Here is a 24,130-nt window from a genome sequence, read left to right as displayed (position 1 = left end):
TGGTCATTATCCAGACATCCCATAAGGATGGGGGGCCAGGAGAGCTGTAACCGGCTGCAACTTCAACCTTTGCAAACAACGAATGATAATAATAAATCCCGCCCCTCTGCGAACGCACTTTGCAAGGAGGTGAGCGGCCTGTACCGGGGGAGGGAAGTGGGAAACACAACCCAGAGCAGGCACCCATTGCAAACCAATCCCGATCCAGCCAGCTCAGGAGAAACCCTCCAGCTCCTTCCGGGAAGGGGATGTGCCCACATGGAAACAGTTGCAATCAGACCGGCTGGAGGATGCGACTACAGGCATCTTCCCCCAGCAGAGTCCCGCAGCGCCAGCTGTCAGGGCTCCCCGTTGGCTGCACGCGTCCACCAAGCCTAGACGCCCTGCTCCCCACCCCCTTCCGCTCGCTCCACAAGTGCCCACCCTCTTTTTCCCTGCCTCTGATTGGCCAGAGGTTTCTTTTGTTAGCAGCTAAGAGAGCCTGCTATTGGCTAGGGAGCAATGTCCATCCGATCCTGGAGCAGCCCCCTCCCCTCTTCCCAGCCCGGACCCTGGGAGCGCGAGGGGGTTTGGGGTGGGTGGGTTTTTGTGTGTGTGTGTGTGTGTGCGCGTGCAACCATTTGCCTCTTGCACTGGGCGCAGGGAGCGGCGGTGGGTGGGTGGGTGCGTGCAGGGGGGGCCCGGCTGCCTGGCCCCCAGCGAATGCAATAAACAATAATCATCATTAGAGGGGGGAGAAAGAGGCGTTTCCTTCGGAGCATGCATCCATGGGCGGACTGAGGCCGGGAGGAGGCGGCGGCGGCGTTGCAAGAAGACCCCTTGGCAGCAGATGGGATTTGTGCCTTATTTGAGGATCTCCTGGGCAGTCCCTCTCCCCACTTGTGCTGCTGTCGGGGGGAGGGGGGGGGGAAGAGAGAGGAAGTTGCATTGATTATTTTTTGCTGCTGCTTCGCTTTCCCGGATTCCCACACACCGAGGCGGTTTTTAAATCTGGATGATTATGCATGGAAAATCGCCCCCTCCCTCTAAGGAGCCAACCCGTGCGGGCAGCCAGCTCCCCCTGAGCCTGCCTGCAATTGTGCCTTCACTTATGCGTGTGTGGGGGGAAGGGAACTGAGCTGTTTTTCTTGCTTTTGACCCCCCCCCCCGCCGCTCTTTGGAGGGGAATCAGTGATCATCTGGGATTTCCACCTCCAGCGAGTCAATCTTGCCCCGACTGCTGGATTTGCTCCCCTTGCATGGGGAGAAGCGGCGAGCTGGTGAAGAACTCTCGGGCTTGGTTTTTATTATTATTATTTTTTGAGGGGGGGGCAGTTGCTTTGCGCCCCAGCCCGGCTTGTGTGTACGCCTTCCACACCGTCCCTCCCCCGCTCCCTGCCTCTGGACATTGGGATGTGACCAGCTGAGGTCCAGGCGACGCTGACCCTTCGCTCCGGGGGCTCGTGATCCTGGAAGCGGGTTGAGAATATCGCCGCACAACTCGCCTTGGAGGGATTGTCAATTACCGCCCCTCCCCGCCGCCCACCCGCCCGTCGGAGACCAGAAGCCTGGGATCTAGTTTTGTTTCGCCACTAAACCAAAGTGGGGACAACTGCTTGGGGTTGCAGGGCCACAAAACCATGTCTGCTAAAGAGAACCCCTGCAGGAAATTTCAAGCCAACATTTTTAATAAAAGCAAATGTCAAAATTGCTTTAAACCTCGGGAATCCCATTTGCTCAATGATGAAGATTTAAACCAGGTGAGTCTCCTTCCGGTTTTATTCCACCCCCTCCCCCCTCTAAATTCGCCTTGGGTTTTCAAGTGAACTGTTTTCATAACTGCACTTGGGTCAACAATGTATCTTAAGTGGGCCAGTCCGGCTTTCACGTGGACTTCATCGGTGCCGCTTTAAATGAGAGGAAATGGGATTTTTAAAAATATTCCCCCACTTTCATGGCTACATTAGGTCCCGTTACACACACGCGATTATTTGTTTTGTGATTGCTTTAAACCGCTCTCGTTTTATTTAGACCCGAGTGGGAAATACTGAAAGGCGAGAACTTGGGATGGGAGGTGTGTGTGTGTTGGGAGAGAAGGATTTGAAGTTTTAAAAGGAAAAATTGAAGATCGCAGGGGAAAATCATTTGGATTTTAAAGCCTTTCTTGTAAAGTAGGGCATGGCTTTCTCTTTGCATAGCTGGAGGGGTTCCCTGAAAGGAAGGAATCTTAAAATGTAATACACAGAGGTTTCAAAGGCAAGTTCTACCAAATCAAAGTCACTCCAGGCGCCTGGGAGAGCTGCTTTCCTTCAGTAAAACCTTTGTAAACTGATGGGCGGGGTCCGTGCTGCACGCCTGTCTGCTCTGGAAGTTTTACATTTCAGTTTTCTAGGAGGTGTCTTTCCTTGCATGCCTTTCATCTGCATATTCCCGCACGATCGCTTGGAGTTAGTAGAAAACGCGTCTTAAAAGTATGCACCCAGCGCCGTTGATCCGCCCTGAATGGGGTGTGTGTGTGTGTTTTCGCGGGGCTGGGGGGTGGGGAGGAATAGGAGCGGTGATAATCTAGCAGCATTCTCCCATTTTCCCCTCCCACTGCACTAGTTCTGACATCTAGGCTTGCAATCCTATTATGGAAATGAGATCAGACATATTGCTGGCCGAGATAATGAAATCTGAAGGCTAATATGGAAAAAACGTAACTAGGAAAACGAGTGTGTGTCTATAGTGGGGGGGGGGTGTAATTGACAGACAGTGCTTGAGCAAAGGGAAATATCCTAAAGTTTGCCCCCCCCCGCTCTTCTCTGTTTCCACAGCTTAGCAATGTGATTCATGGGGATTTGTGACTCAGAAATGCCTGATGGCTTTGTTACTTTCGAGAAAACTGTATGTGTGTTGTCCAGCCCGGCCACTATCTACGTGGAGAGCTTGACTTTAACCCGCCTCACACAAGCCCTCTTTTGCTTTGTTGTTATTCAGTCTCCTCCACTCCCTCCCCCGCCTTGGGTGAATTTCAGTGTCCATTGGAAGGTTGTCCAGGGGCCCTGCCTGCACCCTGGATTTGACTTTATTGTGGGTGTCCTGACTTTTGTGTGTGGAGTGGGATTCGGGGGTCCTTCTGGAAAAGTGGGTACAGTATGGATTGCCCAAATACTTTCAGGGGGTTTGGGAGGGGAGGGGATGATTGCCCCCCCCCCCCCTTGTGGAGTAGGGTGACCAGATGTCCTGATTTTATAGGGACAGTCTCTATTTTTGGGTCTTTTTCTTATATAGGCTCCTATTACCCTGCCACCCCCATCCCGATTTTTCGCATTTGCTGTCTGGTCACCCTGTGGAGTAAATTAGTTTATACTAAGTATAGCTATGAGATCTCATTCTCAGCAAGGGAGAAATAATTCCACTTTAAAGATAAGGGAAGGTGTGTGTGTACGAGATACACCCTTCTTTAAAGTATTTTACTTAATGATGGCCTCAGTTTCTGTGATCTTACATGTCCCCACCTCCACTCCCCCAAACTGAAGAATCTCATTCAGTGGATACATTAGCACAGACAGCTTGGTGTAGTGAAGGAAGGTTGCTGTAAGGAAGTTCCCTGTCCATGCATTCTGGCCATATGTTGGCTAGTTCTTAATGTTAAAGAGAAACTCATCTGACCAGGAGGCTTTGCTCTTGAAAAAACAGCTAAGGGCGTGTGTATGGGTAACATCAAGATGTAAACATGAATAGCTTTTTCATCTGGCCTCTGTGGTTAGGTTTTTTTGCAGTCCTGTTGGATGGTTGTTTGGGGTGTCCCAGAATCCTAAACAGTGGTTGGAATGAGACTTAATCATGCTTATGGTACTGCTGCCTTGGCAGGTCCCATTTACACTGCAGAATGGAACCCATGCTTTCCCCATATTGTACAGGGACAAAGCTGTTGCCATCATACCAATGGGCCTATAGATAGCCAGGCTAGAAAAGTCCTTTTGAGTCATCCAATCTGACCTTTTGCTGCTTGGCTTGAGGGGAAGATGAGGATACTTGGCACTGAAATGCTCACGTTTCCGATTTTATATAAAACTGTATGCGCTCGACTGTATCCATCTCCTCCATCCTCTGCATGTCATGTGTCCTCTGAGATTGTAAGCTCTTTGGGACGGGGCCTGTCTCCTCCTATGTATTTGGCTAGCACTTGGCACAGTGTGGCCCATATCCTGCTCAGTTGGATCAGGAGTTGATACTTCTCAGTATCATAGTTAAATCAAACAAACATCCAAACTAACACACTCAGTCCTTTACTCATAATCGTACTTAACACTTCCAGGTTCAAAGCCTGGCGCAAATGCTAAACCGTTAATCCTTGGAGTTCTACTCTCAGGTTCATGAGTTGTTTTTCTGTGTGACTCTGTGTTAGATGAGAGTGAGCTGTTACAATTGACGGTGGCTTCACTTCTTGTCGTGCTCATTGAATGCACAGGATCTCCGCACAGTCTCTCCTAGATCTGTATCGACGTATGCAATGGACTCCTTGTTAGTTTGCAGTCGTTGTGGATGAGGTGGCTTTCCTATCTCAAGGGCTCTTTTAGACACTAGTCCAGCAAAGCACTTAAGCAGGTGCCTAACTTTTAAGCCTGTGAGCCGCCAGGCTGACTTCATTGGCTGCTCCCCCCTCGAATAAAACCTGGTAGTTTGAGTCTGTAAAGTGTCAAAGCTCCCACGCCAGGTCATGTCAAAGGGCTTAGATACAAGCTGTTCTCCCGCTTTCCCTGGCACATGTGGTGTAGCTGGGGGGGAAGCAAGAGGCGGGTGGATTTACTGAGGTCACTGTTTGGGCTGTAGCCTGTCTAGACATTGATGGTTCCTTCTGTGTCATTGCCCGTTAATGGCGTGCCTCAGAATAGAGGAAAGCCCAGTTCCGCTTCTTCTCCTCGTGTGCTGCTAATGGTGCTGGTGTCTTCTCTGCTGCGGTGGTGTGACTCGGGAGTGATGCCGTCGGGGCCAGTGGTGTTACTCCATATTTCCATCAGTGTAACTGAGAGCAGAATCTGACCCGTTTGATTTAAAGATACAAGTGAGTAGTTGCCCCTGACAGAGATGTCACATGGCAACTGCTGTCCATCCAGAAGAGAGCATCTGCGGTATTTTAGGACCGGAAGAAGTTCACAGGGGGCTGGCCCACAAAGCTACTTAAATAGTCCATTGTGCCAACTTCCTTTGCAGTTGGCAGTAGGTGCCCCATTCTAGGCAGCAGAGAGGCCAAGGGTTGAATGGGTTGGGAAGTCCCTTGCTCTGGGTGCAAAGGTCTTTTCAGGACAGGATATTGCTGGTGTTCTGTGTTTATATAGAGGACATCAGCTTTTCAGAACTGCCATTCTTTCTGCCACATGAAGTTAAAACCATCCTTATCACTTAAAATATTAATGGGACGGTGTCAGGACAGATTTACCCTTCAGATCAGGTTTTGTAGACAAGCTTTTTAAAACTCTAGGCCAGGAAAGATAAATGTTCCCATGATAATTAAAATTAATTCTAACAACTCTTTGCAAGGAGAAAACATTCCTCTGCTCTAGTAGAAATCCAGATTTTGCAACATGGCACAAGAAATGATCCGTTTACTGGTCCCATCCTGCGAAGCTTTATTCACATTGCCCTTAGTTGCACGAAGAGATCTGTTGCAGTCTAGGACAGGGCTGTATCTTAAGTGCATATCGTTTGGTCTCTAGGAAGAAGGAAACCTGCTCCTGAAAATGAAATGAACTAGAAACTGACTTGGTTTTATTTGAATCTCTGTGTTCCTCTGGGCATTATTGCCTTCATCTTAATGTTTTGGATGATAGTAGACATGTGGGTTTGCCATCTGTGTGCCCCTCTGCCCATTTACTCTCCACGAACTGCCTCCGCTCAGATGATTTCTGGAATGTTGGGAAGGGGTGCAAATCTTGTTCACGCGCAGTCTTTCATTGTGCTTTTGCCCAGGTTGTTTCTATCTGTTAACCCTGTGACTCCTTAGACTGTTGGTAACTTTCTTACCTCCCTCGCGCTTGCAAAGAAGAATGTTCAAAGTGGTGGGTACCTTTATCTCTTGGCTTTAATAATAAAAAATAACATCAGTAAATGGGGTTGTGGTCTGGCAAGTTTATAAGGGTAGCCAGTGTTGGGGCAGGAAAATGGAGAAGCTGAGACCTTGAGGTGGTGCTGGTGACTTTGGGCGTACAGTGAGTGGGGAGATACAAGGGAAATTTAGGGTGGGATTTGGCTTAACTTTGCTTCCATTGAAGTCACTGGGAGTTTTTCCAGTAGTTTCAGCAGGAGTACAGAATCAGGCCATGGCTGAGCATGACTGACTATTTGAAGACTTTTTCACACCATAAAGGGCTCAATTTTGCTTTAGTGAAAGCGCAGCTTAAGGAACTTGTCAGGGATCTCCTAGGAGATTTACGTGCCGAGCCCCACTCAACGGAAAAAACACTTGTAATCTGGTTTGGTAGAAAGTGGCCCTGTGTGCTTGTTCTCAGGGAGGATGGGTGAATAAACCCAATTTGGAGATCTGCATGCACTGGGCATTGCTGTAATGCATAACAGCATGGGCTGTAAGTCGGATGAGACCCTAGTCTTGTTGCTCCAGACTGGCTTGGCCAGTCTTCCTCTGAGACCAGAGTTTTTTGTCTCTAACAGTCACTTGTGCAAGAAGCTGTTTTCGCTGCTCAGCTCTGGGTAGTTTTCTTCTGGCCACCAGTGGCTGTTTGTTGGGAATCGTCTGCATGGGAAACCATGGCCAGGACTTGAGGATACAGACTAGTGGCAAAATGAGACTGTTCACAAAAGTAATGAAAACAGAAAGGAGAGCCTTCTATGCTGTTTATACTGCACTGATCTAACCATCTGGCACTGGATCAAGGCAGCCTTCTTGCTCACTGGATGCTAGGTAGCGCGTTGTGTCCTTCTTCCTTTACCCTGCGTTTCCACGTGCTGGATCCCAGAGGAGCAGTGAGGCTGACTGATAGGTGCACCATTATCTAGTTTCCTCTCTGTTTTCCCTTTTTTTTTTCTTCTTGGGAAGATCTAATCTTTCCTGAAAAGCTGTAGCCCTGGAAAACAGCTCCTGCTCACTTGCTCACATTCCTGACTCCCTGACTAGCTGCATCATGCTGCAAAAATCCAGCTGTAATTGACTAATTATTAGGACCAAACAGGGGAAGAGTCTCTGAAAATGTCAAACCCGCCTCCATCAGCTGCTGCAGTGGGAAGGAACTGAGGTCTGTCTGTAGGATTCTCTTTTGGGGGCTAGAGGGAGTGGTACAATGGAGCTAGCTCTGCTTGGTTGGGGGCAGGGGGAGAGGCGTTTAGGGAAAAAGACGTAATTTCTTTCCTTTTAACTTTTTTAAAGACTTTCCTTCTTCCATCCTTGCCCCACAGACACAAAGCAAAAGGTCCCAGAAATGCATGCTCCACGTCAACATGCCAAACAAAATCATGCACGATTATAAGCTAGTTGCCTAGCAAAGAAGGATGGAGGGCTCCGTGGGCATTGTTGGGAGCGTGGGGAAGGCCTGTTGCAGAAATACAGATGACTGGCAGAGGTCAAAGTTAGGAATAAAATGCTTTGTTGGTTGCAGTCTGCATTTCCCCTGCTGTTGGGTCCAGGGACAAGGTCAGGATTCATTCTTCAGTTGTTCTTCTGCCTGAAGTATGTCCTACCTTCTTGTCCCGCTTGAGTTCTCTGGAGAGTGAAATTCTCTTCTCACCCCATGACCAAACGTAGTGTGGGCTGCAGCCCTGCACGCTTCCCCTGCATCCTGCAGTGTTTCACCCCCTTAGCTGCAACAGAAAGGTCCGTGTGTTTTGTCTGTCCTGTGAGACTGCTTAGATGCACAACTGTCCATTTGCATGTACAGTTGCCAGATGAGTGTGTGCAAAGTAGCTGAATGGTTTCTTTGTACAAACCCCTGCTTTTGGAAAATCCGCCTCCTTGCATTCATGAACTGGTTAGCTGCCTTCATTGGACATGTGCATGTCTGTCATTGCACCATAGCTGTTGTCTGACCTCCAGAGAGGTGATCCTCCTCTCTCAGCAGGGCCCTGGTGAGATCTGTTGGATGCTCAGGGGAGTTTGTGGACGCTCCATCTCTTGGGACGTTTGGAACAAGAGTGGCCAGAGCCCTGCAGTGCGCTATAGGGCAAAGCCTGGACTTGATGTGGACTAGACAATCTAACAAACCTTTTCTGCCCATTTCCTCTGGAATGACAGGCTGAGGGAGGTGAGTAGAAGGGGCTGTTAAAGGCCACTGGTGCCCTCTCCTCTGTTGCTGTTGTCAACCAGGTAAAACAGGCCTTTAGATGGAAGCATCGAGGGGCTGTTTCAGCTCTCATTGCTGCTGGAAGGGATGGAGGGGGAGTGGTTAATTCCCAACCGTGGCACTCCGAAAGGCTCACGAAGGTGAGTACAGGTGGGAATCGGGGCAGGTGCCCAGGGGTGGAGTGTTGGGCTGTGTCAGGGCAGCTTTGGGCCGAGGACAGATTTAATCTAGCCCCTTCTTGCTCCTGGGAGCTATGAACCGCTCCTGTCTCCCTGGGTGACTGCACAGAAAGAAACCAGTTTTGGAGAGGAAGCCCTTTTGTTCAGGGGTCACGGTAGCAGTGGGTCAGTGCCACCGATACCCACAGCAGAAAGGTGCTATGAGAACTTCATGTCATGTCACCTCTGCCGCTGGCTCTCAATCCTGACCTGCACCCGCGGAGTTACCTGCCGTTCCTGTCCTAGGAGCCCCACACGCCTGGTCAGAGCTACCTGGTTGGTCTGCTCTTGGTCTCTCCTGTGGTGATGGCTTTTTGTGCTGTGGGGCCGCATTTGCTGCTAAGTTGAGATTCACCAAACTTGCAGTGTAGGCTGCTTGTGAATCCTGGTCTCCGCAGGAAAGCAAAGCTGCGGTGTGGGCAAGAGGCGAGCCGCCGCCTGAGTTACTTCAAGTGGGGGAAGATACGAGCTTATTGATGCTAGGAGGGGGTCAGCACATAACTTTGCTTTGGGCTGTTCCTGGCCTTGAGGGAGGCTGCACTGATGCCAGGCAGGCCAAGTTCATGGCATTGATAGCACTAAGCACCCAAAATGCTGCTGGATGTCAGGACAATGCATATTTGGGGTGGAAACTAAGTCTGACTGGATCCTATTAGACCCCCAAAGCATTAGGACTCTGTGTGGGGTGGCTTATGGCTTCAGCTTTTATTCAGTGTGTCCATTATCGGCAGCAGCCAGTGGCTCTCCCAGCAACGTCTCCAAGGCCTGTGTTGGGTGATGTATAAGGATCTCTTCCTGCTCAGGTTGCTAGTGATGCTCCATATTAGCGCTTCCTAGGCAGAGCGGCTGCATGCTGGGGAATCTGATGGCACCCTTCAGACTTGGCTCTGCACTTCCCACCATCCCTCTCTGCCCTGGCATTTGGTGGGTGTCCAGTTAGCCCCAACAAAGGCAGCTGCTGCCAGGCAAAAGGAGTAAGTTGTAGGGGTGGGTTTGCCTAGAACCTTCTCCGGGATGAGTCCTGAATGTGGAAATACAGGCCTTTCTCTGCCCCAAACTCTCCTGATCCTGCTGTCTGCATTTCCAGAGGGAAATAATTCCAAATCCCTGTCCCCCCAAGGGTCGCCCTGGGTTCCATCTTCTGTGAGGTTTCTTGGCTACTCCCAGGCTAGAGATGGAGTCAAGGCTTCCATCCCCTGGGAGGGGGAGAGCCCGGCCTTTGGGACCTGGAGCTTGTGCTGCGAGCGGTTGCAGGGTAGAATCTAATAGCCTGGCTCCCACAGAAAGGTGCAGGGCGCGGGGTGGGGTAAGAAGCTATTGGTATGTGACTTGGCTCCTCTTGCAGCCCGTTGAGCTGGCATCCAGAGGGCAGCCCAGAGCACGTCTGTTCCAGTCCATGCTCCCAAGAGGGCTGGGTACCTGCTGCCCTGTTGGCTCAAGCTATGTCACTGAGTGCCTCTGAGGCTCCCTGGCTCAAGGACAGGCAGGAGCACATCAAACAGAGAGCAGGTGTCTGGTGCCGAAACTGCTGGGGTGGAGGGATTAGCCTACAGGACCCTGCTCGCTCCCGAGGGACCTTGACCCATTCAGACTGGCAGGGCCCGAAAGAGCTGGGGAAGCTTGGGGTGGGTGCTGTATGGGGAGGAGGAACCTGTCCAATCTCTCCCCTGGCCCCCAGTGAGGGGAGGTGGCAGGCGGCATGGTAGCTCCCAATAATGAACATCCCGGAGCTGAGGCCAGCCTGGAGAGCCTTCTCTCATCCCTAAAAGACCCTGCTGATGCCTGGGTTCACCCCTCTCACTCTGTGGGAAGATTTGCCCACTGGTGTCTAAGCAGCAGGATGGAAGCCCTGGTCCCGTCCTGCCCTGCAGTACACGTGCTGTGCGGGAGGGGTGGAGTGCATGAGTCGGTCGGAATGGGGAGCCTGTGTACTGAAACCAGCCCTGAGGAGCCCACCTCTAGGAGGTGACCCGTGGCTTCAAAGGATCCCCGGGTGGTTTCCCGCACCGTTGTGTTCCCCCATCTACAGGCCCCTTGGGAGGGTGACTTACAGTAGCATTTGGTGCATGTGCACATAGGGGTGTGTGTAGGCAGGCAGCACAGAACGTGCAGCAATAATGTGTGGCAAGCCAAGGATGGGAAGGGCCAAGCACCAGGTAAAGGGGGTCAGTATAGTTAACCTGCATTTGATGGCGGGGGCTATTGAGACACAAGGCGCTGAAATGGCTTGGGCTGGGGCTGGAACCTCTGGTGCACAATGTCCAATGCCAGCTAGAATCCCAGAGGCAGGAGGTGGAGAATTTGCCCCCTACCCGGGACATGCGTCATGCTCTCTTACTGGATTCTGCAGGACCTTCAAGAGAGATGGGCTCTAAGCCAGCGGAGATGTCCGAGTGGCTGATTCAGGGCCCTCCTTTCTGATAGGAGGATGCGTGACATGAAGAACATTAAGTAACAATTGGTGTGTTCTTGCGAAGAGTTTGCAGAGAACCCTCTGTGCGCAGAAGGCCTGGGAGTGAAGTACAGCCTGTCTCTGCTCCATTGTCCCTTGGAGTGAGGGCTGCCCCAATCCTGACCGGCCAGCATCGCACCCAGGTTCTGTTGGGCTCGTGTGCATCCAAGAGCTGAAAATGTGGGCTCAGATCTGCCTTGTTTTGGGGTCATAATCACAGAATTCCGTGTGGCTTTCACTAGAGCCTGTGCCCAAACTGCCCGGGAGGTGGGGCGGTTTCAGATCTGCCTCTCTTGTAGTGGCTTGGGGCACCTGGAACCAAAAACTGCCCAAAGAGTACAGTGTGGATGGTGGCTTGGACCCTGACAACCTGATGCCATTCCTGGCTCTGCCATGGCCTAACCAGGTGACTGTGGGTAACTGCTTTGGCTCTGTCTGCCTCCATTTCTCCAGCTAAAATGGCGTTCTCACCAATCCATGAGGAAGTGCCGGAGACGCGAGTGAAGAGTGCTAGGTTCCACTATCATTTTATTGTCTGTCTTAAAGGCCCCTGGGCCTTGATGATCCTGCTCTGTACATTGGGTCTATTCTGCAACCTGGTGAGTTACCTTTAGCTTCTGTGATAAGGAGTCCGCCTGCCTGTAGGACCCCCCTGTGCATGCTCAGACCTGAGAGGCAGAGACTGAGCCTTCCCTGTGCTTCTTTCCTGTTTTTTTTTCTCTCTCTTTTCCTTCAATTGCCAAGATCAACTTAAAGTGAAAAACTCCTGCCTCAGCCCGAGACAGGCTGATTACGTCTGCCGGCAGCCTAAACAGATGACCCCACCCCAGCGCGCACATGGAGCCAGGAATCTTTCTCCGTGACTAATTTGAACTTTCCCCCCCGAGCGCGCCGTGATGGGTCAGAAATGCAGCTCACGGGGAGTTCTTCATCCTTGTTTTTGCAAACGTTTAATCTCCCCAATTCCTTTGGTGTCACAGTCGATGGGGTTTTCTGACAGGTCTGTTTGGGTAGGTGGCAAACCTGGCTTGGAAATAAGGCTTGGTCAAAGTTCCAGACCTGGGAGAGGCCGTGTAGATACGCCCTGTTGTCAGACCTACTCCCGGGGGATACGGCCCTAGGAGGGTGTTCCTCCCCACAGCACCAGGATGGGAATGCTTCGGTCATATAACTCCGCCTCTACGATCTGCACCTCACAGAGCCCAAATTCACTGTAGCCAGGCACGCAGTAAGTGTTCAGCTGGTGCCAATGAAAGTCACCTCAGTGTGGTGCATTTCCCTGGGGCGGTTAGACTTGTACTTCTGCGGTGCTTCCTAGTCGTGGTGGGTGGACAAAGTGGATGCCCCAGTGGCGGGTGCTGGTGGTCCAAAACCAGGCTGTTCAGCTCGTGTGTCCTGATGGCGACTCTTCTTACCCCAGCTTACAAGTTCTGTTTGCTCTTAATTGGCTCTTCTATTAACATGCTCCAGTCATCCCTGGAGTGTGGGTGATCAGGTTGGCCCGTGTGCACCTTGCTCCTGGCCTGTCCTTCCCCCCTCACTCTGGGGAGAAGTGGAGATCTGGTGGGCTCTTGGCAACCTTTCACCTTGAAGTCACCGGTTCAGATCCACCGCAGGTCTGTTGTTCCTGGGAGTTACAAAACGCCTTCCCGCTGTGGGTGGCCCTGCGTGTAATGGGTGGGTGGGTCTCGGTCCATTTCCTAACAGACTGGCGGCTGCAGCCCGAACACCCCGACACCCTTAGCAATCTGAGCAGAGAGGCCAAGCACGGCCATGGACACCAAGTTCCCCTCTCGGACCAGCAGGAGGCTGGTCCGTATTGGGGCTGATGCTTGTGCTGGAGTGAGGCTGGTACAGCAGCGCTGTCCATCCAGTGCCTGTGGCCAGCACAGTACCCACAGCAGCACCTCTTCAAAGCCAGTATCTGGTAGCCTCCGCCCCTCAAAGACTGCCTGTGTGGGGGGTGAGGGGTCCCCCTGCAGTGCCAGCTGCATGGAAGCCCCAGGCCTCTATTCTTAGGAGCTAGTGGGGGCTGGCTGGATTCTGTCCTGGGAGCCAGTGATTCCTGCCTAGCGTCAGCGTGGCAGCTTGACAGCCTTGTGTAAACCTCGCTGGGGCCATTTCCTCCTCCTCCTCCTCCCCCCCGCCCCTTGCTAACTGGCCCAGTTGGCTGGGCTGGAGGCAGCGTGTTCCTCTGATGCAACACAGATTTGAACAGCCAAGAAAATAAAACCCAGGAGTAGGACTAACCGGCTCAGCTTGTGAGCTCTGCTCTCTGACGCTGAATTACAGGGGAAGAGGAAGCGACCCGCAAACCCCAGCGAGGGGGAATAAATGCTCTCGTTGAAGCACAGCTATTGACCTGAAGCAGGAGTGAACACAGGGATTCTCCCTGTCTTGTGCAGGTCAAACTAGATGATCACGATGGTTCCTTCTGACCTTAAAATCTCTGAAATCATGGTGCAGGTATCCGACCAGGAAGCACTGCAAGAACGGCCCCAGTTGAGGCTTGCTTATTAAGGGCCGTCTTGGGGTAGGGGCGGGGAGCAATGAGCATCTTTCTGTGAAATAAGTTCTTTGACTAAATCTGGGGTGAGCCCAGATTGGCTGAGGGGGGTGCCCCTGTCTAACCGTTGAGCCCATGGCAGAGTGCTGTGTTCCCTGCGTTTTGTCCATCGGGATTGGCCCGAATTTTCAACGCCGAACGTTTGGAAAGTTCAGCTCCCGAGCTAAACAATGGGGCTCGGGCCTAGCTCTCGTTTGGCCAGGGTTTTGCCTCCCTGGCTTGTTGCGTTCTGGCCCAACTGTTGCTATTAGCAGATGGTTTAGTTTGAATTCATATTTTAATCCAGTTGTATGAAAGGAGCATGTCCTGCATCACATCTTATTGAGGCTCTTGTCCGGTCCCTGAAGCTAAGCCGGGCCAGGCTGAGTCAGCGTCTGGATGGGAGACCTCTGGGGAATACCAAGGGGTTGCAGGAAGTGATGATGATCTTCCTTCTGAGTCAGTTTGCACTAGTGTCCCAGCATGTTGTTTTGATGGTGCTGGGCTGCTGGAGACACCTTTCAAATGGATATAAAACCAAAGCCCTATTTTGCTTGTAACCATTTTTTGGAAGAATGGGGAGTGTTGGAACCAGTTGAAAAGTAATGGGGGTAATATTTTTCCGACTTAGTTCATTGCACAGTTTCCGTTAGATATAGTGTCCTTCATTTCCTGCCCTATAGCGGGTGCTCTCCCATCCCAGAGATGACTGCTTGTGTATCTGTACCTCCCTGACCTGAGTGTTGTTAAACAAACCATATGTTTGTAAAGTGCTTTGAGATTCTTGGGTGAAAGGTGCTAGAAGACTGCTAAATACTGTTTATAGTCCCACCTACAGTGAAAGCTGCAAAGTGACCAGATTGGCCCGTGTGCCAGGGGACCACCAAAAATAGTTCACCTAAGATCAGCTAGCCTCTGCTTGGCCAAACAAACCTATTCTGGGAACCTCAGTGTTGCTGTCGAGTGGCCTTTTACACAAGGGGTTGTATAAATCCCATTACAGAACAAGAGTATTGTCAAGCTGCCGTTTAGCACTTGTGGGGTTCTTGTGAATTCCCAAGTGCGAACTGTGTTCAGAGAAAACAAACTACATGCGTAAGTCTGTGCTTCCTTCCAATGTGTTTTTTCTATCCCCTCCAGAAACCCTCCTCTTGTGTGGGAGAGTCAGGTGTCATTTATTTTAAAGCGTGTTGCGGTGAGGGGATTAAAAGGTCAGAGCTGGTTTTAACTCTGAGGCCTTGTCTACACCCAAACTTGTGCCAGCCTAGTTAAACTGATACAGATCCCTGTGTGGCCGTTTATTTGCTTTTAAGAGTGGCTTGGTTTGGCTTAAAATAGACCTAAGGGCTTGCAGTCACCCAGAGTTCTTGTAATTCCTGCTCCTCAGTTTGGTTTAAGTCTGGGTGGGGACACTGATTTCAGGGTTTGAATGCCTTTGATTCAGTTTAGCTAGTAAGGAATTGATTTAAAATTTATATTGAAATAGGGCACTCAAAAAACAAAACCAGTGTTCCAACTCATGGATTTCACAGGCATGAATTATAGCTGATGCAGTCATTTTGCTTCCACTTACTGTGTAGACAAGTCTTAACTGATTTAAGCTAAATCAACATAAGCGTGGTTTAAACAGATTAATAGATTCATAGATATTAAGGTCAGAAGGGACCATTATGATCATCTAGTCTGACCTCCTGCACAATGCAGGCCACAGAATTTCACCCACCACTCCTGCAAAAAACCTCGCACCTATATCTGCGCTATTGAAGTCCTCAAATCGTAGTTTGAAGACTTCAAGGAGCAGAGAATCCTCCAGCAAGTGACCCGTGCCCCATGCTACAGAGGAAGGCGAAAAACCTCCAGGGCCTCTTCCAATCTGCCCTGGAGGAAAATTCGTTCCCAACCCCAAATATGGCGATCATCTAAACCCTGAGCATATGGCCCTGAGCATATGGGCAAGATTCATCAGCCAGATACTACAGAAAATTCTTTCCTGGGTAACTTGGATCCCACCCCATCTAATATCCCATCACAGGCCATTGGGCCTATTTACCATGAATATTTAATTACCAAAACCATGTTATCCCATCGTACCATCTCCTCCATAAACTTATCAAGTGTAATCTTAAAGCCACATACAGATCTTGGCTTCCACACAGCATCTTGTGCCAATTTAACTAAACCCATTTAAAATCACACCATAGGTTAAACCAGCACAAGCCCCTGTGTGGGCCCTCTGAGAGATTCTGCCATGAAATGGGAGAGGTGTGTATTAGAGGCTGGGTTTTCAGCTTTCGGGGTGGCAGTTATGAATGGGGAGGTTGGCTGTGGCCCCTTGAAACCTTTCTTTACGGCCAAGGGTGAAGGGCTTTTGAAACATCTTCCAGTTGGAACATGAGGGCCCTTATATGGGGGAAGCAGTTTATTTGTTTTATAGGGTGTTCTATGTTAGCTAATTAAAATTTCTCCCTGCACTTGCAGTTAAATGTGGTATTCTTCACTTCCTGTCCTAAACTGTTGTGTTGTGATTACTCCTGGGGGAATTCGGTGGCAAAAAAATTAAAAATTCTGCACACAATATTTTAAAATTCTGCAAATTTTATTTGTCAAAATAACACGACATAATCACGCCAGTTTCAATTACTTAGGTATTTTTAAATAAACTACCAGTCAGCAAGTGTGTCTATAACAATATAAACACACAAAAAAATTCCCCCAGGAGTAGTGTGTTAAAGAAACCCGGTTTCTGGGTGACAACCCAGTTTCTGCTTCTCTGCCCCCTTCCTCCACAGAGCCCAGCTGGGGGGGCCAGACACTCACACCCCCTTTCCCCTAGAGCCCAGCCATGGAGGCCACCCTTGCCCATATACCTGCCCTGCCTCCAGCTGTAGGGTTGCCAACTTTCTAATTGCACAAAACTGAATACCCTTGCCCCACCCCTGGCCCTTTTTCCGAGGCCCTGCTCCCACTCACTCTACCCCTTGCTCGTTCTCCCCCATTTTCACTCACTTTCACTGGGCTGGGGCAGGGAGTTGGGGTTCAGGAGTGGGTGCGGGCTCCTGGGTGGGGCCAGAAATCAGGGGTTCAGGATGCAGGAGTAGGTTCTAGGCTGGGGGTTGGGGTGCAGGAGGGGGTGTGGGCTCCAGGAGGGAATTTGGGTCTGGGAGGGGGCTTGGGTTGGGGTGTGGGCTTTGGGAGGGAGTTTGGATGCAGAACGGGGCTCAGGGCTGGGGCAGGGGTGAGGGATGTAGGCTCTGGGTGGGAGTTAGGATGCAGGAGGGGGTTCTGATCTGAGGCAGAGGGTTGGGGTGCAGGAGGGTGTTTGGGGTGCGGGCTCCAGCTGGGCAGCGCTTAATGCAGGGCGAAGGCAGGCTCCCTGCCTACCCTCGCTCCATGTGGCTCCCGGAAGCTGCTGGCATGTCCGGCTCCTAGGCGGAGGGGCCTGGGGCTCGGCGCGCCGCCTGTGCCTGCAGACACTGCTCCAGCAGCTCCCATTGGCTGCGGTGCTAACGCTCGGGGTAGGGGCAGCACATAGAGTTCCTGTGGCCACCCCTGCACCTAGGAGCCAGTCATGCCTGCCGCTTCCGGGAGCCACGCGGAGCCAGGGAGCCTGCCTTAGCCCTGCTGCACTGCCGACTGGACTCTTAGCAGCCCAGTCAGTGGTGCTGACCGGAGCTGCCAGGGTCCCTTTTCAGCCAGGCGTTCCGGTTGAAAACCGGATGCCTGGCAACCCTACCCAGCTCGGGGGACCCCTTGCCCAGATACCTGCATCCCCTCTCCACTCCCCCCACAGACCCCAGCCATGCCACCCTCAGCCCAGACATCCACCCTCTACCCCCTCAGAGCCCGGGGATCCATAGGGAGAAACAGACAGATGCTCTGTACCAGGCTTGCACAGAGTTTCCTGCGCGCCACCCTCTCCTTCTCTTGGGTCGTATGGGGAACTGCAACTGCCAGGAACCCTCTAGCTTTCTCCCCCTTCCCCTGGCAATGTCCCCATAGTGGTGGCCAGCAGCACTGCATCCCATTTCTGTGGGGGAAAGGAAATTCTGCACAAAAACATTAATTTTTGCAAAATTGCGCAGTGGCGCAGAATTCCCTCAGGGGTAGTTGTGATCTACTAAGCAACTGCTGCCTTCCACCTTACAATGTCCCCTGAAAGTGGGAACAGGCGTTCACATGCCACTGTTGTAGCCAGCGTCGCAAGATATTTACTTACCAGATGCGCTAAAGACTCATATGTCCCTTCATGCTTCAACCACCATTCCAAAGGACATGTGTCCATGCTAATGAGGGGTTCTACTCGATAACGATCCAAAGCAGTGCAGACCAACGCATGTTCATTTTCATCATCTGGCTCAGATGCCACCAACAGATGGTTAATTTTCTTTTTTGGTGGTTCAGGTTCTGTAGTTTCCACATCGGCATGTTGCTCTTTTAAGACTTCTGAAAGCAAGCTCTATACCTCATCCCTCAGATTTTGGAAGGCACTTCAGATTCTTAAACCTTGGGTCAAGTGCTGTAGCTATCTTTAGAAATCTCACATTGGTACCTTCTATGTGTTTTGTCAAATCTGCAGTGAAAGTGTTCTTAAAATGAACAACATGTGCTGGGTCATCATCTGAGACTGCTATAACATGAAATATATGGCAGAATGCAGGTAAAACAGAGCAGGAGACATGCAATTCTCCCCCCAAAGAGTTCAGTCATAAATTTAATTAACGCATTATTCTTTTAATGAGCGTCATCAGCATGGAAGCATGTCCTCTGGAATGGTGGTCGAAGCATGAAGGGTCATATGAATGTTTAGCATATCTGGCATGTAAATATTTTGCAATACCAGTTACAAAAGTGCCATGCGAACACCTGTCCTCACTTTCAGGTGACATTGTAAATAAGAAGTCGGGAGCATTGTCTCCCATAAATGTAAACAAACTTGTTTTGTTTTAGTGATTGGCTGAACAAGAAGTAGGACTGAGTGGACTTGTAGGCTCTAAAGTTTTACTTGTTTTGTTTCTGAGTGCAGTTACTTAACCAAAAAAAAATTCTACATTTGTAAATTGCACTTTCACGATAGAGATTGCACTACAGTACTTGTATGAGGTGAATTGAAACATTCTATTTCTTTTATGATTTTTACAGTGCAAATATTTGTAATCAAAATAATAAAAAGTGAGCACTGTACACTTTGTATACTGTGTTGTAACTGAAATCGATATATTTGAAAATGTAGAAAAAAATCCAAAAATATTTAATAGATTTCAATTAGTAGTCGGCTGTTTTAACAGCACGATTAATTTTTTTGAGTTAACTGCGATTAATCGACAGCCCTATTGCAAATTTACTTAATTTCTGCCAGTGAAAGCCACGTATTGGACTGCAAAGCATAATTAGCATGCAGCGCTGCTGGGCACTGTGAAACGTCCCTCTGTGTATTGAAGTGCCCTGGTAGGGTGCAAGGTGAATCACCATTGTCAGTGTCTCTGCTAGTGTCTGGGAGATGAACACTACTGTAGCATTTTCTGAGCAGCCAGGCTTGGATCTCCCTAGAGCTAAGATTCCCCATTCCATAGTGCAGATCCAAGTGTCCTTTTTTCCAAGTGTGCTGTTGCTAATTTGCCTGGCTGATTGCTTTCAGTCTTCCTTCTGCTGCTATTCAAAGACATTTGTATTTGGCGGACAGCTCTTCACCTACCTGCTCCCAATCCCGGTTCTTCCTAACTGGTTCTGTGGTTAGATCTAATGCAGTCCAGCTGCCACATAAGCAGATGTGATACCCTGAACTCAACATCAGGACATCCCTGGGGAATGCCTGGCAAGGGGGAGAAATGGACTGGGACCACGTGTGGTGGTTTTGCTCAGGAAGCCATTCGCCTGCCAGCCTTTGTTGTTCTCTTCCCTGCTGTGTTGGTTGAAGTGAAGAAGCGGATCTAGGTGACTGCTGTGCAATCAGGTACTTCTGCCTGCGCCAATATCTCTGTCAAATCTCAGGCAGAGAGATTCTCAGGCCGGAAGGGACCATTGTGATCATCTAGTCTCCCCTCCTGTACAACACTGGCCAGAGACCGTCCCCAATATAATTCCTAGAGCAGAGCTTTTAGAAAAACATCCCATCTGGATTTAACAATGGACGGTGATGGAGAATCCACCACGACCCTTGGTAAGTTGTTCTGATGGTTAACTACCCTCACCATTAAAAAATGTATACCTTATTTCCAGCCTGAATTTGTCCAGCTTTAACTTCCGGTGATTGGATCATGTTATAGGCGAGATAGGAATGACAGGTGGTTGGGTTAAAAAAAAAAAAATCACCCTTTTTCAAGTAGTTTTTTTTAATGGAAGAACCAGGGAGAGACTTGCAGGGCTACAGCATGGAGGCACTTACAAAATCATGGTACACCTACCTCAGCAGTTACTGCTCTCTGTATAGAGAAGATATGAAAAGAACTGGTGTCACACCTCCTAATGCGGCTGAATGGACTGATCCTACAGCTGTTCTTCTGGGCGAGGAGAGTTGTGTGACGTGGGGTACAATTCTTGCCAAATATCCGCATTCTGCTGTGATAAAAGGAAAAAATTCCTGCCTTGTCATTACTATCCATCTATCTTGGGTGCTTCACTGCAGTGTCTGAGTACCTCACAATCTTCCATGTATTTACCTGCCCAACCCCGCTGTGAGTCAGGGCTGTGTTGATATCCGTTTCGCAGGTGGGCAGCTGATGCACAGAATAAGTGACTTGCTCAAAATCACACAGGAAATCTGTGGCAGAGCAAGGACTCAAACTTGGGGGTCTCAGGATCCACGCCAGTGCCTGACCACTGGATAATCCTTCCTCTCTGCTACTAATGAACACTTCAGATGGGTGGAGGATGGAAATTAAAACTCTAGCTTCCATTCTGCCACTTTATTCTTTCTGTCCGAACTGGGAGAAATTCAGAAAGGAAAGTAGGCTGCTTGGTTTTGCACCCTTGTGCTCTAGCAGCCCAGTCTGCAGGCAGTGTTTGGGTTGCAGAGACTTTTCCCTGTTGGTAACATGCCCTGGGTGGTCACCATGCTGGGCCGGAGGCAACAGGTGTAGAACAAATCAGAATCTCTGTCCCAAAGAGCTTGCATGTGGGAGAGGGGAGCGGAATGGGGGATGGGGGGACATGCAGTTCATAGGCTGGTTGTGGCCTAGAATTAGAACAGGTGGATCGTCAGGAGATATCTCTGGGGGAGGGTGCCTGGCAGACTGTGTAAGGAGTGGCAAGAAGGGGAGTTACGAGAGTCAAGGGCGTGGGAGGAGATTGGGAAAGAAGTGTAGGCTGGGGGTGTGGCTGTGCAGAGTTCTGCAAGTGAGGGGGCACGTTTAGTACCTGCTGTGGAAGGAGAGCGGACGCTGCAGTGACAAGACCTAAGAAGCCAGGAGACATGATTGGAAGGAGAGGTGGTTTTGGTGCCAGAGCTTTGAAGGGGCTGCAGGAAGGGGGTTCAGGAATCCAGGTATGGCCCAGGCTTCTGCTGAGGGGAGGGATGGTTTTAAGGGAAGGAACACTGGGATTTGGTCACAGCTTGGCTGTGGGGGGAGAATTTCTAGCACTTTGGTCGAGGTTTTCAAAGTGCTTTCTAGAGCTGGGTACATGCCCCGCTTCATGAATAGGGAAAGTGATGCACAGAGGAGAAATGATTTAGGAAAGCTCTTGTCCTGCAGGGAGGGTGTCGTCTTGGCATGGCACGAGTGCCCCATCGTCCTAGGTGGTGTACGAACAAATGCGGAAGAAAACAATGGTCCTTTTCCCGACGGCTGCTGAGCACTGCCTCTGTAAGGGGGGTGGTCCTGGTAAGCTGGAGTCACAGGTAGAATCCTCAGCTGTGACTGTAGGAAAGTGGGGAGGAAATTCAGGAGCTGTGTCCCAGATGTTTAATTTGAGGCTGCCCCTCAGCAGGAGAGCTCGGGAAGGCAGCGGGATGCTGCAGAGGAATGTTTTAAATTCAGCCCTGAAACCAAACTGTGCACTTTGTTAAATTAAAAAAAATTGTATTTTGTTTTACTAAAAAAAAACACAAAACAACCTCTTAAAGGGATTGTCACCTTATTTTCAGACAGTTGTGAGATCTTGTTTTCGCTGTTACAAGCAACGCCTGATGTTTAACATGCCACTGAAGGAGATTGGAGAAGCGATTATCTTTTTTTCAGCTCATAAGCAATTAAGAGGCGTCTTCATTTTGTTTCCCGTTTGCTAACTTTGCGGACTTCATGCCTTTGGCAATTTTTCCTGTCGTTTGTGTGGATTTTTCCAGAGGGGAATATATATCTATTTAAGTGTTGCAAAACCACAAAAACTCACAGGTGGCCTATGGGAGTGTTGGGCCTGAAACAGTTTAGTCTAGATTTCACCTTGATGTCACTTGAAAAGGGTTTGAACTGCCTCTTAGCTTTTTTTGGCCTAAGCTCCCCTCTGAAGGTCAGGAACTGTTAGTGCACATCAGCAGGGTCCCCGTGGACAGTTAATACGCGGCGGCAGGCTAGTGCGAGGTAGATATACACCCCACCTTGCCGTGAAGTAAATGTTTGTGTAGACAAGACCATGTTTGCTGTGTAGTGACAATGCCCTGGCCCGTTGCTCACCATGGTTCTGATGTCCACCATCTTAGTGTCCAGTAAGTCACTCACGGTCTGGGAGTAGCATATTCAGCTGGTAGGAGGGAAAGTGGGGGAAGGATGATGGACGGATGCGGGGGGGAGAATGTGTTTTGCAGCCTGAGCTTTCTGGCCATTTGCTAGTGGGGTGACTGGCCTTATATGCTGGGGTTGCCTGTGATATCAGAGGCCTGGACTCTGACCCAGGAGGTCCTTTCCAGTCCTATGGTCCTAAAGGCAGTGGAACAAGGACTTCCCTTTGGCAGCGTGTAGTTCCTCCATTAAAGAAGAAAATTCTGGGAGGGGAGCTGAGATTTTCTTTTGCTGATTTCTGTGATGGTGCAGATAGTTTTTCCAGGTTTCAGAGTAGCAGCCGTGTTAGTCTGTATCCGCAAAAAGAAAAGGAGTACTTGTGGCACCTTAGAGACTGACAAATTTATTTGAGCATAAGCTTTCGTGAGCTACAGCTCACTTCATTGGAGCATCCGATGAAGTGAGCTGTAGCTCACGAAAGCTTATGCTCAAATAAATTTGTCAGTCTCTAAGGTGCCACAAGTCCTCCTTTTCTTTTTGTAGTTTTTCCAGTTATTCTTTCCCCTCCTCTTGCTGTTATTGGCTAAATGAGCCGCTTCCCGGTGTGAAATGACTAGGAGCGGCCCTCTTCTGTGCCAGGTTGCTGGATGTTGGAACTGACAGTGGAGAAGAGCGAGTTTAGGGAACGCTGTTCTGTATAGGACCTGGCCACACCGGTAAAGCGCTAACGCCGAATATTCTCTTTTGTGAATAAGAGCGAACTGTTCAGTAGAGCTTGGTTTTATCTGATTCCGGATGGGCTTCTTTGATGAGTGTCTTGCATAAGAACTACGTCAGGAGGGGGTCTTTATATAGATTAGCCTACTCAGGGCCAAGGAGTGTGAATCGCAAAGCTGCTTCTGCCCTGGGTCTCCAGACAAGCAGGGTTGAGGGCGTGAAAACTTTAACGGATGTGTCCAGTGTTCCGGACGTCCTGAGGGCAAGCTGGGTCCCATCCAGAATTCTCTCTTTACCATGGACTCACCATATTGGAGGGAGTGGGTCTGTCTCCTTAAGGTGGTTTTTCGCCTTCCTCTGTAGCATGGGGCACGGGTCACTTGCTGGAGGATTCTCTGCTCCTTGAAGTCTTTAAACCACGATTTGAGGACTTCAATAGCTCAGGCATAAGTGTGAGGTTTTTCGCAGGAGTGGGTGGGTGAGATTCTGTGGCCTGTGTTGTGCAGGAGGTCGGACTAGATGATCATAATGGTCCCTCCTGACCTGAATATCTCTGAATCTATGAAAAAAAAAAAAAGACTCCAGCTGACTGGTTCTCTTCTGCTCCCTCGTAGGCAAAGCCCATCTACGGCGGTTGGCTGCTGCTGGCACCAGAAGGGACGGACTTTGACAACCCTGTGCACCGTTCCCGGGTAAGGAAAGCAGAATCTTTCTCCTTCTACTCTAGCTGTTGTGGCAGATGAAGCATGGGATGGGGTGGAGGAGGACACATGGGAAGCACAGGGAGGTGTTCCGGGAGGTTTGTTGCTCCTTCGTTATTCCAAACTCCTCTCTCCCACATATTCAGCAGTAATCCAGTCCCACTGCATGTGCCCCGGTTTGCTAGGAGATGTGTTGGCTGATGCTTGGCGTCCCAAGGAAATCAGGCCAAAGGGCAATGCCCCCTGTGCGTGGTGTAGATAGTAATGGAATAGTCTTCTGTCGGTGGGAGGGGTCCAGCAGCGAATGAGTTAAGAGACCTTCCCAAGTGCTAGAATCGGAAAGGTAAAAGCTGTCCTGCTGGCGGCCAGCAGAATGTGTGCTGACTTTCCTTCCTTCTTTCCAGCTGCAGAGTTGTACTGAGAGCTCTAGGTATGGTCCTGAGATCGCTTCTCTAGGTAGGCGGTCGCTGTAGTTGCCAGTATGATGCTAGGGTTTCGTGCCCGGGAAGGGAAGTGCTGTGAGTGGGATGGTGTCCAAGGCTATGTTTGTAATGTGAGCCATAATGATAAATTATTACTGAGTTGGGCTCA

At 50.1% G+C, this 24,130-nt stretch overlaps 1 protein-coding gene across 3 annotated transcripts in view; it reads left to right on the top strand.

Moving 5' to 3' along the window:
- The first annotated feature begins 680 nt into the window (after positions 1-680).
- MPRIP (myosin phosphatase Rho interacting protein) overlaps positions 681-24,130 on the top strand; it is a 170,738-nt gene continuing 147,288 nt past the window's right edge. For all 3 annotated transcript variants that reach the window (XM_084641400.1, XM_084641401.1, XM_084641399.1), the window contains exons 1-2: positions 681-1,739; positions 23,453-23,530. In XM_084641400.1, coding sequence (XP_084497526.1) covers positions 1,620-1,739; positions 23,453-23,530 — 198 coding nt within the window. In that variant the 5' untranslated portion in view covers positions 681-1,619. The remainder of the gene's footprint in view (positions 1,740-23,452; positions 23,531-24,130) is intronic.

This window comes from Lepidochelys olivacea (assembly GCF_965140295.1).
Source record: "Lepidochelys olivacea isolate rLepOli2 genome assembly, chromosome: 10".
In the NCBI taxonomy this organism is placed as follows: domain Eukaryota; kingdom Metazoa; phylum Chordata; order Testudines; family Cheloniidae; genus Lepidochelys; species Lepidochelys olivacea.
Note: the sequence above shows the minus strand (reverse complement) of the source record. Positions and strands in the feature narration are given on the sequence as shown.